Genomic DNA, 15,981 nt, shown 5'->3' on the forward strand with positions numbered 1-15,981 from the left:
TCTACCATATTAGAAAATGCGGAGGGAAGAGTTAGTGCAAATTGGGAAAGTGAGTACCGATGCGTTTGTACTCCTGATTGGTGAGTAAAATAAAACTGCTCAGCCTCCTATAGGATTAAAGTAGAACTTAACATTGGAGATGTTTGATCTTTCTGTATAAATGTTTGTGATAAAATCACACTTATTTAAAATAAGAAGATCAGGAATGATAGATATAAAATTAACTGGATTCAGATTTTGAGATTTTAGAATAGGATGTCAGCTATTTACCAGAGTTATGGAGAAAAGTTTTAATAATGAAGTGCTAATATTCTTGGCAGATACCAAATCTAAGCAGATATACTTAACTTTTTTTTTTTTGGCTTGCTTTCTTATTCATTTACTCATTTAACCAACATTTACTGAAAGCCTTCTGTGTGCCCAGTTGCTTCTGAGGGACTTGCAGCTGGGTGGGAGAGACAGATGTGTAGTCTAAGCTACAGGATAGAGGTGCTGAGTGGAGAGGGGAGAGGTGAGCACCAGCCTGGTTGGGAGAATCCTGGATTCTGCCTACCCATCCCCTGAGTCCATGCGGCTTGTTTATATTGACCAGCCTTGTTCTTCTCTTTGTTCATTGTTCGCATGCTCACTTTTATCTGAGACATCGTCTCTTCCTGGAATGACCTGGGATCCCACTTCAGGCATGTTGGCAGCAATAAGAAATTCAGCCTAAGCCTGACTTTCACAGATTCATTTGGTCCCAGTTTTCTGTGTCCAGGCAACTCACCCAGTGTTTTCTGCCACCCCGGCAAACTGGCTGCCAGCACATCACACTACGTATGTTTATGGGTTCATATGTGTCCACGTGCAGAATCTGCCCATTTCCTGGATCATCCTGGGCCATCTGGGGCAGGCTTTTTAATTTTTTCTTTTGCCTCCTGCCTTTCAAGCTTCTCTTTTGATTCTTGTGGCTTGTAGCCCAGCAAGAGTAGAAGGAAAGAGCTTCAGGAAGTGAGGAGTTTATTAAAATTCCTTTGAAGCATTTCAATTCAGTAAGAGGAACTATCTTTTCTGTTAGCTAAGACAAAAAAAAGGAAAAAAACAAACAACAACAACCCTCAAAAAAAAAATATAAATGTTTTTAGGAGATCCATTTTAGTTCTTTTTATTTTTTATCTGGGATGGAGTCTTGCTCTGTCACCCAGGCTGGAATGCAGTGACGCGATCTTGGCTCACTGCAAGCTCCGCCTCCTGGGTTCACACCATTCTCCTGCCTCAAGCCTCCTGAGCAGCTGGGACTACAGGCGCCCGCCACCATGCCCAGCTAATGTTTTTTTGTATTTTTAGTAGAGACGGGGTTTCACCATGTTAGCCAGGATGGTCTTGATCTCCTGACCTTGTGTCCTGCCCACCTCAGCCTCCCAAAGTGCTGGGATTACAGGCATGAGCCACCGCGCTCAACCCCATTTTAGTTCTTGTACACAAAATTGATCCTCCTTTACCCAGTTCCGTGTCCTTGAGTATATTACCTTCACTTCCCTAAGCACCATTCTTCTTATTTCTAAAATGGGGATAACTGTAAATGTATGTGCCTCACAGGATTGTTGGCAGGATTTAGTGAAGTGGTAACATTAATAGTAGTAATTGATGAGTAAGATTTTGTTATATTATGTATCAGGTACTGTTCTAGGAACTTGAGCTCTACCTAACTCCTTTCTGGTAGAGGGTATTAAAGCATAGCAGTATTCAATAAGTATTAGTTGTATCCTGAATCCTTTTCACATCTCTTAATAACTCAGGTATCCTAATTCTCAACAGTTGATTGTTTGCCTATTTACTTGTCAATATACAACTTCTGTATAATTTTCTACATAATAAAAACTTTGGTGCACACACCAGTTTGAAAAATCTTGGTTCTGCAGCATACCATTTGCACAATTTAATCATGCTGTGCCTTGGTTTTCTTCATCTAAAGCAGGGATGCCAATACCTAATTCTCAAGTGTTAGGGAAGTTGAATGAGATGGCCCATGTCAAGCAGCTGACAGACCACAGGCACTGACTAATGTCCTTTTCCATCTCCCATCCTGTGCTGCTCCTGGGAACTCTCCATCTTGCTGTTATCCCCAGGCTGTTTCATTTTGTTTTAATGATTCTCTTGGTCATATTTATAAACACTAATATAAGACAAAGATTCTGTCTATTGCACATTTTGTGTCTGATTCTCTAGCCACTTATGCTTGTTTCTAGGCCACAGGATAGCAAGAATACTAGGCACATAGAAGATTTTTTGTAAACATGTACTAAGCTGGATAAAACAGACATCAAAAGAATCAGCCTGGCTTCTATTAGCCATCAGGCCAAATTTCTTCATTGGCCTGAGCAAGATGGCTCAGTGTTTGTTCACAGAGGCTAAATGTATCACTTTTTAAAAGAGTTTTTGTTTGTTTGTTTTAAATCAGACAAGGCTTGTAGAACTTAAGGTAGAAGAAAGTGCTGGATTGAGCCTTTGTATTCTGAGGGGGTATATTAGTTTAGTAGGGCTACCATAACAGAATACCACAGACTGGGTAGTTTACACAAGAGAAATTTATTTTCTTACAATTCTAGAGGTTGGAAGTCCAAGATCAAGGTGTCAGCAGGATTAGTTGGTTTCTTCTAAGGCTTCTCACCTTGGCTTGTAAATGGCCATTGTATTTTCCATTTTCAAGCTGCTAATAAAGACATTCACAAGATTGGGCAGTTTACATAGGAAAAAGGTTTAATTAGACTTACAGTTCCACATGGCTTGGGATGCCTCACAATCATGGTAGAAGGCAAGGAAGAGCAAGTCACATCTTACATGGATGGCAGCAAAAAAAAAAAAAAAAAAAAAAAAAAAACTTGTGCAAGGAGACTCCTGTTTTTCAAAACCATCGGATCCCATCAGACTTATTCACTATCACGAGAACAGCATGGGAAAGACCTGCCCCCATGATTCAGTTATCTCCCACTGAGTCCCTCCCACAACATGTAGAAATGCAAGATGAGATTTGGTTGGGGACACAGCCAAACCATATCATTATGTACCTGGCCCCTCCCAAATCTCATGTCCTCACATTTCAAAACAAATCATGCATTGCCTACAGTCCCTCAAAATCTTAACTCATTTCAGCATTAACTCAAAAGTCCACAATCCAAAGTCTCATCTGAGACAAGGCAAGTCACTTCTACCTATCTGCCTATGAGCCTGTAAAATCAAAAGCAAGTTAGTTACTTTCTAGATACAATGAGGGTACAGGCATTGGGTAAATACAGCCATTTGAAATGAGAGAAATTGGCCAAAACAAAGGGGCTACAGGCCCCATACAAATCCAAAATCCAGTGGGGCAGTCAAATCTTAAAGCTCCAAAATGATATCCTTTGACTCCATGTCTCACATCTAGGTCACACTGAGGCAAGAGGTGGGTTCCCATAGTCTTGGGCAGCTCCACTCCTGTGGCTTTGCAGGGTACAGCCTAATTCCTGACTGCTTTCACAGGCTGGTGTTGAGTGCAGATTTTCTAGGCATGTGGTGCAAGCTGTTGGTGGATCTACCATTCTAGGATCTGGAGGATGGTAGCCCTCTAGGCAGTGCCCCAGTAGGGACTTTGTGTGGGGGCTCTGACCCCACATTTCCCTTCCGCCCTACCCTAGCAGAGGTTCTCGATGACAGCCCCACTCCTGCAGCAAACTTCTGCCTGGACATCCAGGCATTTCCATACAGCCTCTGAAGTCTAGGCGGAGGTTCCCAAACCTCAATTCTTGACTTCTGTGCACCCGCAGGCTCAACACCACATAGAAGCTACCATAGCTGGGACTTGCACCCTCTGAAGCCACAGCCTGAGCTGTACCTTGACCCCTTTCAGTCATGACTGGAGTGGCTGGGATGCAGGGCGCTAAGTCCTTAGATTGCACACAGCACGGGGACTTTGGGCCTGGCCTACACAACCATTTTATCCTCCTAGGCCTCCGGGCCTATGATGAGAGGGGCTGCCATGGAGACCTCTGACATACCCTGGAGACATTTTCCCCATTGTCTTGCGGATTAACATTCAGCTCCTTGTTGCTTAAGCAAATTTCTGCAGTGGGCTTGAATTTCTCCTCAGAAAATGGGATTTTCTTTTCTATTGTATTGTCAGGCTGCAAATTTTCCAAAGTTTTATGCTCCGCTTCTCTTATAAAACTTAATGCCTTTAACAGCACCCAGGTCACCTCTTGAATGCTCTGCTGCTTAGAGATTTCTTCTGCAAGTTCAAAGTCCCACAGATCTCTAGGGCAGGGACAGAATGCTGCCACTCCGTTTGCTAAAACATAACAAGAAGAACCACCTTTGCTCCACAAGTTCCTCATCTCTATCTGAGACCATCTCAGCCTGGGTCTTATTGTTCATATCATTATCAGCATTTTAGTCAAAGCCATTCAAGTCTCTAGGGAGTTCCAGACTTTCCCACATTTTCCTGCCTTCCTCTGAGCCCTCCAAATTGCTCCACCCTTTGCCTGTTACCCAGTTTCAAAGTCGCTTCCACATTTTCGGGTATCTTTTCAGCAACGTGCCACTCTTCTTGGACCAATTTACTTTATTAGTCTGTTTTCATGCTGCTGATAAAGACATACCTGAGACTGGGCAATTTACAAAGGAAAGAGGTTTAATTGGACTTACAGTTTCACGTGGGTGAGGAAGCCTCACAATCATGGTGGAAGGCAAAGAGGAGCAAGTCACATCTTACATGGATGGCAGCAGGCAAAAAAAGAGGTTGTGCAGGGAGACTCCTGTTTTTAAAACCATCAGATCTCATGACACTTAAATAACCATCATGAGAACAGCACGGGAAAGACCTGCCTTCATGATTCAATTACCTCCCACCTGCTCCCTCCCACAACATGTGGGAAGTCAAGATGAGATTTGGGTGGGGATACAGCCAAACCATATCAGCCATCTTCCTTTGGTGTCTTCACATGATGTTCCCTTTGTGCATGTCTCTTGTAAATCTCCTCTTATATAGATACTGTTGGATTAGAGTCTGCCTATATGACCTCATTTCACCTTAATTGTCTACTTAAAATGCCTTGTTTCTAAATACAGTCACATTCTGAAGTAGTGAGCATCAGAACGTCAACATATGAATTTGGGGACACATAAGTCAGCCCATGATAGGTGACAGTCTGAGAACCCAGCGTAATGATCTTTTCCAAGGCTCTATGCTTCTCTGGAGAGGATACGTGAGTGACAGTTCTGTTGAGTCATAGAGCTGGAAAAAATTTAGATGAAGAATATTTATTCTGATTTCTGAAATCACCATACTTCTGCTTTCTTAACAGCACTTACTAGGACTTAGTCTAATTTTTCTCTTTATATTCTTAGGCTGTGTGGATGAGTCTTACTGTTGAGCACTTATTTTTTTCTCCCCTTTGAATATCCAGTCCTTAGCACATAGTATGTGTCCGGAAATAATAGTTGAATTGAATACAGGTGATTCGTCTGCCTCTGGACATTGTCACAATTTCCTACACCACAAAAGGAAATGAATTTGTCTTTTCCATAGTCGTCTACCAAGACTGAAGGCATATTTTTTTGCCTTGGGTGTTTTGGACTGAATTCTGTCTGATGTCTAAATTTGACTACAGTAATATATTTATTTATGAGCCATCTTTATTAAAGAATCTTACTGCCACCATTTCCTTAGTTGCCAATTATTTTGTGCATTGTTATTGCTCCTCAGATTTTCTTATTTTGGGGGAGACTTAGGCATAATTTCCTTAGATGTAGATCAAAGCTGAATTGGATAACTAAAATATGTTGCAATTTATGTTACAGAAAAATGGTAAAAATATTCACATATTTTTTATATTTCTACTATTTCAGAATTAATATTTCACCTTTTTTTTTTTTTTTTTGAGTCAGAGTCTCCATTGGTCACCCAGGCTGGAGTGCAGTGGTGCGATCTTGGCTCACTGCAGTCTCCACCTCCCGGGTTCAAGCAATTCCCCTCCTTCAGCCTCCTGAGTAGCTGGGACTACAGGCCCACGCCACCACACCCTGCTAATTTTTTGTATTTTTAGCAGAGATGGGGTTTCACCATGTTGGCCAGACTGGTCTTGAACTTCTGACCTCAGACAGTCCACCTGCCTCGGCCTCCCAAAGTATTGGGATTACAGGCGTGAGCCACTGTGCTGGGCCAATATGTCACTTTTTTAAAATAAATCTTTTTAATGATAAGACAGGCTTGGGTTTGTCAAGAACTGGTTTCTAAAAGGGTTTCATTATGCATGCACATGTAAATAAAAACCTTTTACAAATCCCACAGAATAAGATACTTTAAAATGGAGCTGTCAAGCAATTTTTATATGTACAGGCAATTTGTGGTTTCAAAAAGCTACTTCAAAAAAAAAACTTCAAAAAGTTAGTGCTTTTTGATAAATTTTTTTTAAAACCACTTTGTTAACAGGTCCAAAGTTATATGATAAAATGATCAAATAAATTTTTTCATTATAAATAATCTTGTTTAAAAGTCCAAAGCGTGCCTCTTAATATTTAGTGAGAGCCCTGTTCTTGTTCTACTTCATCAGTTGTCTATGTTGCTGGTTGACTATTGGAAGTTTTACACTGAATGAAAGAATAAAGATTGTAAACCTCTAGAAAACGAATACTTTACTTCTGTGGTCCTTCCAGGATTGAATGAAGGTTCCATGAAAGAGAAGCATCTGGAATATGCCTTTCTTTTTTCTTAATAGCTAGTAGAGGGTGAGGAGGGAAATAAGACACTGTAGGATAATGCAGGTTTGTGTCAGATCGCAGGAAAAAATCATGATGTATTTATACTACGTGTGCTATTTATATATGTGTGCTACCAAACAGCATACAGCTCTATGTTTTAGACAAAATAGAAGAAGCTTTGATGATAATTATCAATACATGCATGAGAATTTCCAATGTCATGGTTTAAGTACCCACTTCACATACACTTGTAAATTAGCTTCCATGCATTCATAAATGGGGTTAGTGTGATTAGTTTGCCAAGGCCCAGAAGAGATTATATTTATTAAAGATCACACGAAAAGCTGTGTCCTAGGCATCTGACTAGGAATCTTAATTTTAAATAGGTAATATTATCTTATTTATGAACTGTTAACACAGTAGAAACATTTATTTTGATAGATTTATTAATGAATGTAAAGATTTTTGTTTTTTTAACATAAGGATTGATGGCCGTTCATTCAAACTAAACCTGTTTTGTATACTGAAATATAACATAAACATTGATAGACTTGCCAATCTGGCTTAAGCACTACTTTCAAAATATGAAGCTAAGTATAGTTTTTTGTTGTTGTTAAGATGTTTTAGACATGATTAGGTGATTTTATTTTGTCCTATGATCAACCTCCTGAGGTATAATGAGAAATCCATTTCAATATAGAAGGTCAGTTTTGTGGGGTTTTTAGAATTTTTTTTTTTTTTTTTTGAAAAACAAAACTTCCTGTCAGAGTGTGTGCCCGATTGTGCATTTGATTAGATCAGCTGGCATGGCTTCTTGGCAGCCTGGCCCTCACTGCCAGGTTTACTCCGTGTCCACTTCCTTGCAGGGCCCTGACCCGGAGGCCATCTCTCAGCTGTCCCAGCCCTGCCAATTCTTTGAGGTCCCTCAAGCCTTTCCTGATTCTCCCATCTCATGTTATCATTCTCTGTACCCCTACAGCTTTACCTTTTGATGATGGTATCTGTTGTGTTAGTTATTTCTTTCATTGTGTTTCACCAAAGTTGTTTGCTCATAGGAGCTGGTAGTGTGACGCTGGCCACACAGGCAATAAACACTGGCATTGTGCTGTCTTCGTTGCTTTTCTTGGATGAATTAAAAAACATTCAGAGGAGCTGGGCATGGTCGTGCATGCCCGTAGTCCCAGCTACTTTGGAGGCTGAGGCAGGAAGATGACTTGAGGCCAGTTCAAGGCTGTAGTGTATGATGATCACACCTGCGTGTAGCCACTGCACTTCAGCCTGGGCAACAGAGTGAAATCCCATTTCTAAAAATAAATAGTGAACAAAGAATTGGAAAAAGAATGGATAGAGTGTTGATTGGCTTGCTTTTCTCATAACGGGTTGCTTTTCCAAGCATCTTCTTTCACAACACTCATCATCAGGACATCTTGGGAGCAAAAGTGTCCATACTGATTTGGGGTTACTTAAGTTTTTCTTTGGTCAGAATCCCTCGTTTCATCCATGTCCTCAGTACTAGATTAAGTAATCTTAGGGCACATTTATGGCTTCTGACGTTAATGCCCCTTTGTTTCCTAAAGCCCCGATGATGATGGAACTGTGCATGTTAAAGCAGGAAAGGGGAGGAATGTTGTCAGGCATATCTAGAAGCCTAGCCCTGGAAAAGTACTTATGTGGCACAGAAAGCCTCTTTCTGGAAAACCACTGAACTGATAGTTAAATTCAAAAGTCACTCCTAAAATCAGTTTAAGCATACATTAAATTCACTTGTCTTGGATGAAGCCAGTGAAAATTTTAAGACTAAAACAAGATTTATTATCAAATACTGGTCTCTCCAAAAAGTTACATGGGATCAGAATCAGATGTTGATGAATAATTTGTTTTTGTAGATTTTAATAGTTACATGTTATTACTTCTAGAACTCATTTAACTGGTTGAACTAGAGAACCAGAATACAACATGCATTTGTTTTTTTCTATGGTGGAAGAGAAAAGTAAAATTAAAGTGGAAGTTATTAATACTATATATATTCATAGGCTGCTAATATGTACTGCGTTCTTTCCTTTTGTGTTTTTCTTTAGGTGATTGAAGATAGTACTGGAGTCCGCCGGGTGGTGGTCACACCCCAGTCTCCTGAGTGTTATCCCCCAAGCTACCCCTCAGCCATGTCTCCAACCCATCATCTCCCTCCCTATCTCACTCACCATCCACATTTTATTCATAACTCACACACGGCTTACTACCCACCTGTTACCGGACCTGGAGATATGCCGCCTCAGTTTTTTCCCCAGCATCATCTTCCCCACACAATATATGGTGAGCAAGGTGAGTAGATTTTCGTTGGCGTCAGGAGCTGTTGAAAGTGACTACAGCATTTCAATAGTTCAAGGCGGCCCTTTGTTTCTTGTGAAATAAGCATAGTAGAAAAGGATCTAGGTGGTTTGTAAGACTCATGGGGAATTCCTAGCTTCCTTTGTCCTGAATGGTGCCTGGAAAAATTACTTTGTGGGTTTAGTTCTTTTTCTTTCTTTCAGTTTTCACAAACTCGGCCCCAACCCCCACCTTACAAGATCAAGGAGTAAGGTAGCCACCTTTTATTTTAGAAAAGTGGCAGTGTGACATCGTTCCCATGTCCTGAAAGCATGTTTGTATGAGAGAGTGGCCTGAGGTACAACTGTGGCACATCGTTTCTTTGGTATCCATATGATCTACCAGTTAAAGGGAAATTGAAAAGTGTTTTGTGCCCCATTTCCAATGTTTGAAGATTGTGAAGTCTCAAGAACCTTTAGGTTTCCTGAAAGGCTCTGTGTTGTGATGTTGGCAGAACTCAAAAATCCCCTGGCTGTTGATGTGGCCTTCCTGAACCTGCTTTTAGTGTAAGAGTAGCCATTAGTGCAGCCACAATTTCACTGATTGTTAGGCAAATACTTACCTGGATATGAAAAGAGCCTCAGAGCTACCAACATTATATCTTTTTAAAGTTTTGACCTTGGTGTTGGTTTAGTCTAAAGGCTTTCTCTATCAAAATGGATACTAAGAAACCAGATAATTGAGGATAAAATTAGACTTTAGCCTCTAGGACTTTGCAAAGTGATTTTCTTCTGAGTCTGACTATGAATGGAAGCATTTTACTGCTTCAGACATTTATTATGTTGGTTTAGATACATTGTAGAAGAAATGCCTGTTATACCATAGAATGTTTGAGCAAGTTATCACTTTTAAGAATTATATATATAATTATATAATTTCTATATAATTAATTATTATTTATTTATAATTATATATTTTATATATATAATTTTTCCCTGTTCATCTCACATTATAACTTATTCACAGAAAAAACTTTTTTGAGATGATATTTTAAGTGAAATATACCATTGTAACTTAGGGATAGAATTTGACTGTATGTGTGTTTTGTTTATTTGTTTTTTTAGTAGTCAAAGAAATTTGACATAATTCAAATTAATCAGGTGCTTTCACAATGTCGTATAAGGGGATGATAGCAAAACATGAAATCAATACTTTGATTTCATAGCAGCATCAATAACTTCCTATCAATTTGATCTTTTTTCCATGCGACACACCAAGAAAACATCAAGTATTGGGGATATACTATGAAAACATTTGGATAAGAACTGAAAAAATTTAGTTAGCTGTAATTTTTTTTAATGTATTCAGTGCTTTGACACAATATGCATTAAATAATTGAGTGTTTCTTAGAGCTTTCTGGCTGGATCTGAGCTCTGATGACATGAAAGGCCTTGGTGACTGACTCACTGCTTGCTGGTATATGTCTGACTTGCCTTATTTTAGCAGTCTGTTAGTAGGATGCCACATGGTTACTGTTCTGTAAATACTGTCCTTTGCAATTTTAGACAAGACAACAGTATGATTTAAATCGTCATTAGAGTTAAGCAAAATTGTAGTCTCTTCATTTTATGGTGTATTTGGGTCTAATTCCATTAAAATAACACAGAGCAATAATGTATGCAAATAAAAATGCCTTCATTGATTTCAAATTAAAGCAGTAAAACAAAATCCCTTCCCTTTATAAATAAGCCATTTATATATTCTTTTACCTTAGCTCTTAGTGTGCATACCTAAAAGCAATTTAAATATTATTTTTCTAAACTATAAGAGTTTTAAAAGTTTTCAACATGTCTGGAAAGATTATTAGTGCCATGGTGAATATGTTAAATCTCATGTGTAATGCATCGTGGTGTTTAGAACATTTACTATCCTTCTGGTATATTTTGACATAGTTTCTTTGGATACATACTCTCTGAATAGGATTATATTTGTTTTGACACGTTCTCTAGTGCAAACTGGTTCTCTCATGAAGATTTGTTTTTTAACAAAACGACTCTTGTTTATGTTTTAGCTATGTTAACAGTAAGAAACAGTGGAGCTTTACTGTTGAGTAATTGAGACAGCAGTTTTGTTAAACTGTGCAGGGTAACCATACATTTCTGTTGTACCTGTGACAGTCCTAGTTTAGGTCTCTTGCCTTGAAGAAATTACTGATATTCCTCCCTTTTCGCTCTCAGAAGTGTTCAGATTTGGATGGTAATTTATATTGTCACTCTATAGAAGAGGTGACCCTTTTTTCTTATAAAGATGTAAGGACCCAATCTTTATGTTATGCATTGTCATTTTTACTGATACTTAAAAATAATTTTGAACTGATATAAAAATTTAAATTTAACATAAAGTTTTCCCCTTGAGATCATAAGATTGCTTGCAGGCTTCTGTTTTCTTTTGAGCCACTTTAAAATGTGCATAGTAAAGTCAGGTGACATTCTACATTTGTCTTGCCTTCTATTACTCCAAAAGAGAAGTTTGAGACCACAGCTTATTATGTTTGGCACCAGATTTCAGAGACGGCTTTTCTTTATCCTTATACTTCCTCCTTGAACATTTCCCCTGATTCTGTGAGCTTTGATTATTTTAAATGGAAATGTGTCATCTCATTATCTTAGTTAAATTTGTTCAAATGTTGGCTCTTTTGTATGCCACAAAAAACTTTGACTGCAATATACTTCCCAATAGAAATACTATTCTGTCTACAGGGATAAGTAGACTTTTAAAGTAGCTTGATTCTAAGTACATGTTTAATAGGGGTATTTTATTTGTTCTAACTTTTTCATGTATTGCAACTACTGAAAACATATTGAAAGGCAAAAATCAAACTCAGTTATAAATGCAACTAGAATATGAGCTCTTTAGGAATAACAACCTTGTCTTCAGTATTCTCTGTAATATAGGAAATTTTCTGAACACACAGTGTAGTTCTTAATGATTGATTATTCCTTGATTGGTTAGAAACAAACGGGAATGCTTTAAATGTATATCATGTATATGGCATTTTCTTTTTTCTTTTTCTTTTTGAGACAGAGTCTTGCTCTGTCCCTCAGGCTGGAGTGCAGTGATGCAATCTCAGTTCACTGCAACCTCTGCCTCCCGGGTTCAAGCGATTCTCCTGCCTCAGCCTCCCGGGTAGCTGGGATTATAGGCGCCCACCACCACGCCTGGCTAATTTTTTGTATTTTTAGTAGAGATGAGGTTTCACCATGTTGCCCAGGCTAGTTTCGAACTCCCAAGCTCAGACAGTCCGCCCACCTCAGCCTCCCAAAGCGTGAGCCACTGCACCCAGCACTATTTTCTTAAAAAATATTTATTATACTCTATTTAGTACTACTTTAGACTTCCTTTATACTTTAGACTTCTTCAGGAGCCAGATCATTTGACCATTTAATAATCTATTATTGAAAATGTAAACTGAGTTTGGGTTTATCGTAATCATCCATTTTAGAAATTATACCATTTTATGGAATGTCAAGCTACATCACCCGAGAAGACCAGTACAGCAAGCCTCCACACAAAAAACTGAAAGACCGCCAGATCGATCGCCAGAACCGCCTCAACAGCCCTCCTTCTTCTATCTACAAAAGCAGCTGCACAACAGTATACAACGGCTATGGGAAGGGCCACAGTGGTGGAAGTGGCGGAGGCGGCAGCGGTGGTGGTCCCGGGATTAAGAAAACAGAGCGACGAGCAAGAAGCAGCCCAAAGTCGAATGATTCAGACTTGCAAGGTAATACTCAAGATGTTTGCCATAGAGTGAATTAGCAAGACAGAGACATCTCAAATGATGTTTCCGCATCTTTTACATGAGGATATTATTTCATGGTGGGTGGTTGCTCTGCTAAGAATATTTGAGTAGACCTTCTTTGATCTATTTCTTGGTAAGGAAAGAATATTGCATTGTTTATTTTTTATTAATACTTCATGGCAGAAATACTACATTTTGGTCACATATGCCATGCAACTTTCTACTTAATAACAAATATTTGAAAATCTTTTCATGTTAGCCTACTTCTGTTGTTTCACTCTCTGAATAGACAGATGTGGAAGAAATCCAAAGATAATTTTTCCAAAAGTTTAGGCTAGTTTAAATCTCAAAATAATTATACCTCATAAACCATATGTAATTACTTCCTTACTGTAATGAAATCTATCATTGAATCACAGAAATATATTTCTGTTTAGTTTTGGCATCAGTTATTGTCTCACAGCACCTTTTGCCTGTGAATTAAGTGTTCAGAAACCAAGAATGAGATGGAAGAATGAGGGTCACCACATATAGGTAGAGAAACATCAACTCAGAATGGCATCTGTCTTTTTGTAGATGAATCTCTTGGGTATAGATCAGTTGATTTGGAGGAAGGTTTATGTGTTTAAATGAAGTTTTGGAGGTAGTTTAGAGAGAACCTATTTTGATGCCACATAAGGAAAAACAGTGGCTTTTTCTATAGGCATAGGGAAGAATGACTTAAGTGAGGCAAAAAAAGGTAGCATTTGGATAAAGTAGGTGAGTTTATAGATATAAATGACTGGAAAAAAAAGACTTGAACAACTTTTAAAGATAGGATCAATTATTTCAAGTAGATTCCCTTTTTCATTCACAATCGCATTCTCACAGACACAGTCCCAGTTTCTACCTGACTGAGACGCAGTAAGGAATCTGATTATAACACTCATTGATTATAACACTCGTTGAATTTATGGATTCCTTACTGCATCTCATTCAGGTAGAAACAGGGACTGTGTCTGTGAGAATGTGATTGTGAATGAAAAAGATGGAATTTGTGTATTTTTGAGTGTCTATGGAAGAGCTTCTGACAAGAGAGGAAGATTAGGTAAAATGAAATATTGCCATCAACGTTTCCCCCTACGTTATTTGGGTGAGTGAATTGCAGCCTGAGAGAGAGGAATAGTAAGATATAGTGAAACGTGAATAGATCATGTGTTCTTTTCATTTGAATTATATATTCTTTTCTCTATATTCCAAACTCTATGCAATTATCACATGTTATTCTTATAATTCTTAAACAAAACATAAATCAGTATCGTACAAAAGAAAGCAAAGATTCAAGAGGCTTTTACACAGCTCTTAAGGGAAGATGCTGGGTCTCATATAAAATAATTTTTAGTCAAATGATACTGTAATTTCTAAGTTTGAAATTAGTTTATTAGCAATGTTACAATTTAACCATGACTGTACAAGAATTCATACCAAAAAAATTAGGAATAGATTTTCCTGAAGAGAATTTTCATCCGAAGAAAAGCGAGAGAGAATGTATAAATTGTCCAGAGAGCTTATGAGGTTTGCTCGTTCTTGACTCGTTCTTTAATAATGATTACTTGACTCATTCTTTACTTGACTCATTCTTTAATAATTTTCACCTTGCCTTGCACCGAAACTGATTTAAGGCAAATGACTTAGACACAAAGAAGCAGATAAAATAAATGTAAGCATTAAGGAGCCAAAAGATGATAAGGGAAGGAAAATATTAATAAGATGAAGCAGGGTTCTGGTAGAGTTGCTTAATGTGGGCCATATATTTTGTTTTGAGCCTCCTGGTTGTCAAAGCAAAAAGGCAAACGTGAATCACATAGTATAGACGAAGAATAAAGCACTTCTTATTCATGGGGTCCATCAAGTGGCTCACAATGTTTCAGTTGTGTCTGCCTCAAAATGTGTTTATTGGCTCCTAGGATCCCAAAAGGCTTTTTCCTGCTTTCTCATCCTTACAGTGTATCTCCTGCTGGAGTTTACTGCGGCTGACATCTAAATCTGTGCCGCAGAAACAGACGGCTTAACTGATTCTTAAGTTTACAGTGACACCTGATTAATCTAAAACTATACTTAATACTAGTATGATAAACCTAATAGGTTCATATGTGGTTTGCACAAGAATAGAATATATACTTAACCATAACATGTGACTTGTGTGTGTGTGTGTGTGTGTGTTTTAATTTAATGTTTTACTTAGGTTAAATTGTCCTCATGGCCAGAAGAGAGAAATCTTTTTACTTTTTTTTCGAGATGGAGTCTTGCCCTGTCACGCAGGCTGGAGTGCAGTGGTGTGATCTCAGCTCACTGCAACCTCTGCCTCCCAGGTTCAATCCATTCTCCTGCCTCAGCCTCCTGAGTAGCTGGGATTACAGGCATGTGCCACCACACCCTGCCAATTTTTGTATTTTTGGTAGAAATGGGGTTTTGCCATGTTGGCCAGGCTGGTCTCAAACTCTTGACCTCAGGTGATCTGCCCACCTCGGCCTCCTTCTTTTTACTTTATAATTCCTTTGCCTTTGAGTTAATTTGCTTGAATAATTTACCTTTTTACCACTTACAAAAAACAAATCTGTAAAAAAAGACTAAGTTTGTGCCTGGTCCTGTGGTAAAACTAAGCACATGTAAAAGAAGCAAACAACACATGTTAACATAAATACACGTATTAAAAAGATGGGGATACCTTAATTTCTCTCTTGAGGTCTAGTTCACTCAGTTAACTATGCTTCAGAAACTTTAAAACAATAGAGATTCATGGACCCCATTTTAGACCTACTAAATCTGAATCTTCATACCACTTTTGACTTCATGTTTTTTTTTTTTTTAATCGAACCTCCAATGGGGATAATGTATAATCAGCCAAGATAGAAAATTATTGTACTATCATAGTAATAAGGATGGTTAACCAAGTTGTACACAGTATGGAATAGGGACTGTATCTGTTTTATTCATCATTCTCTCCCTCCTTCTAGTACTGTACCTGACACATAGTAGGTACTCAGTAAATATTGTTAAATGAGTCCTGTTTTCTTAATTGCCTTGTTTTCCAGAGCAAGCCTTCTTTTTGAACACACAAAGCTATTGTACCATTTCCTTTTCCTGGAACAAAGTGTTGCATTGCTCAAGGAAACTGC

General features: G+C 38.4%; 1 protein-coding gene across 11 annotated transcripts in view; it reads left to right on the forward strand.

Annotated features, from left to right (window-relative positions):
* FNDC3B (fibronectin type III domain containing 3B) overlaps positions 1–15,981 on the forward strand; it is a 361,515-nt gene that overhangs the window by 199,805 nt on the left and 145,729 nt on the right. For all 11 annotated transcript variants that reach the window (XM_054482960.2, XM_054482961.2, XM_054482962.2 and 8 more), the window contains 2 exons: positions 8,793–9,036; positions 12,524–12,805. In XM_054482960.2, coding sequence (XP_054338935.1) covers positions 8,793–9,036; positions 12,524–12,805 — 526 coding nt within the window. The remainder of the gene's footprint in view (positions 1–8,792; positions 9,037–12,523; positions 12,806–15,981) is intronic.

This window comes from Pongo pygmaeus, chromosome 2 (genome assembly GCF_028885625.2).
Source record: "Pongo pygmaeus isolate AG05252 chromosome 2, NHGRI_mPonPyg2-v2.0_pri, whole genome shotgun sequence".
In the NCBI taxonomy this organism is placed as follows: Eukaryota; Metazoa; Chordata; class Mammalia; order Primates; family Hominidae; genus Pongo; species Pongo pygmaeus.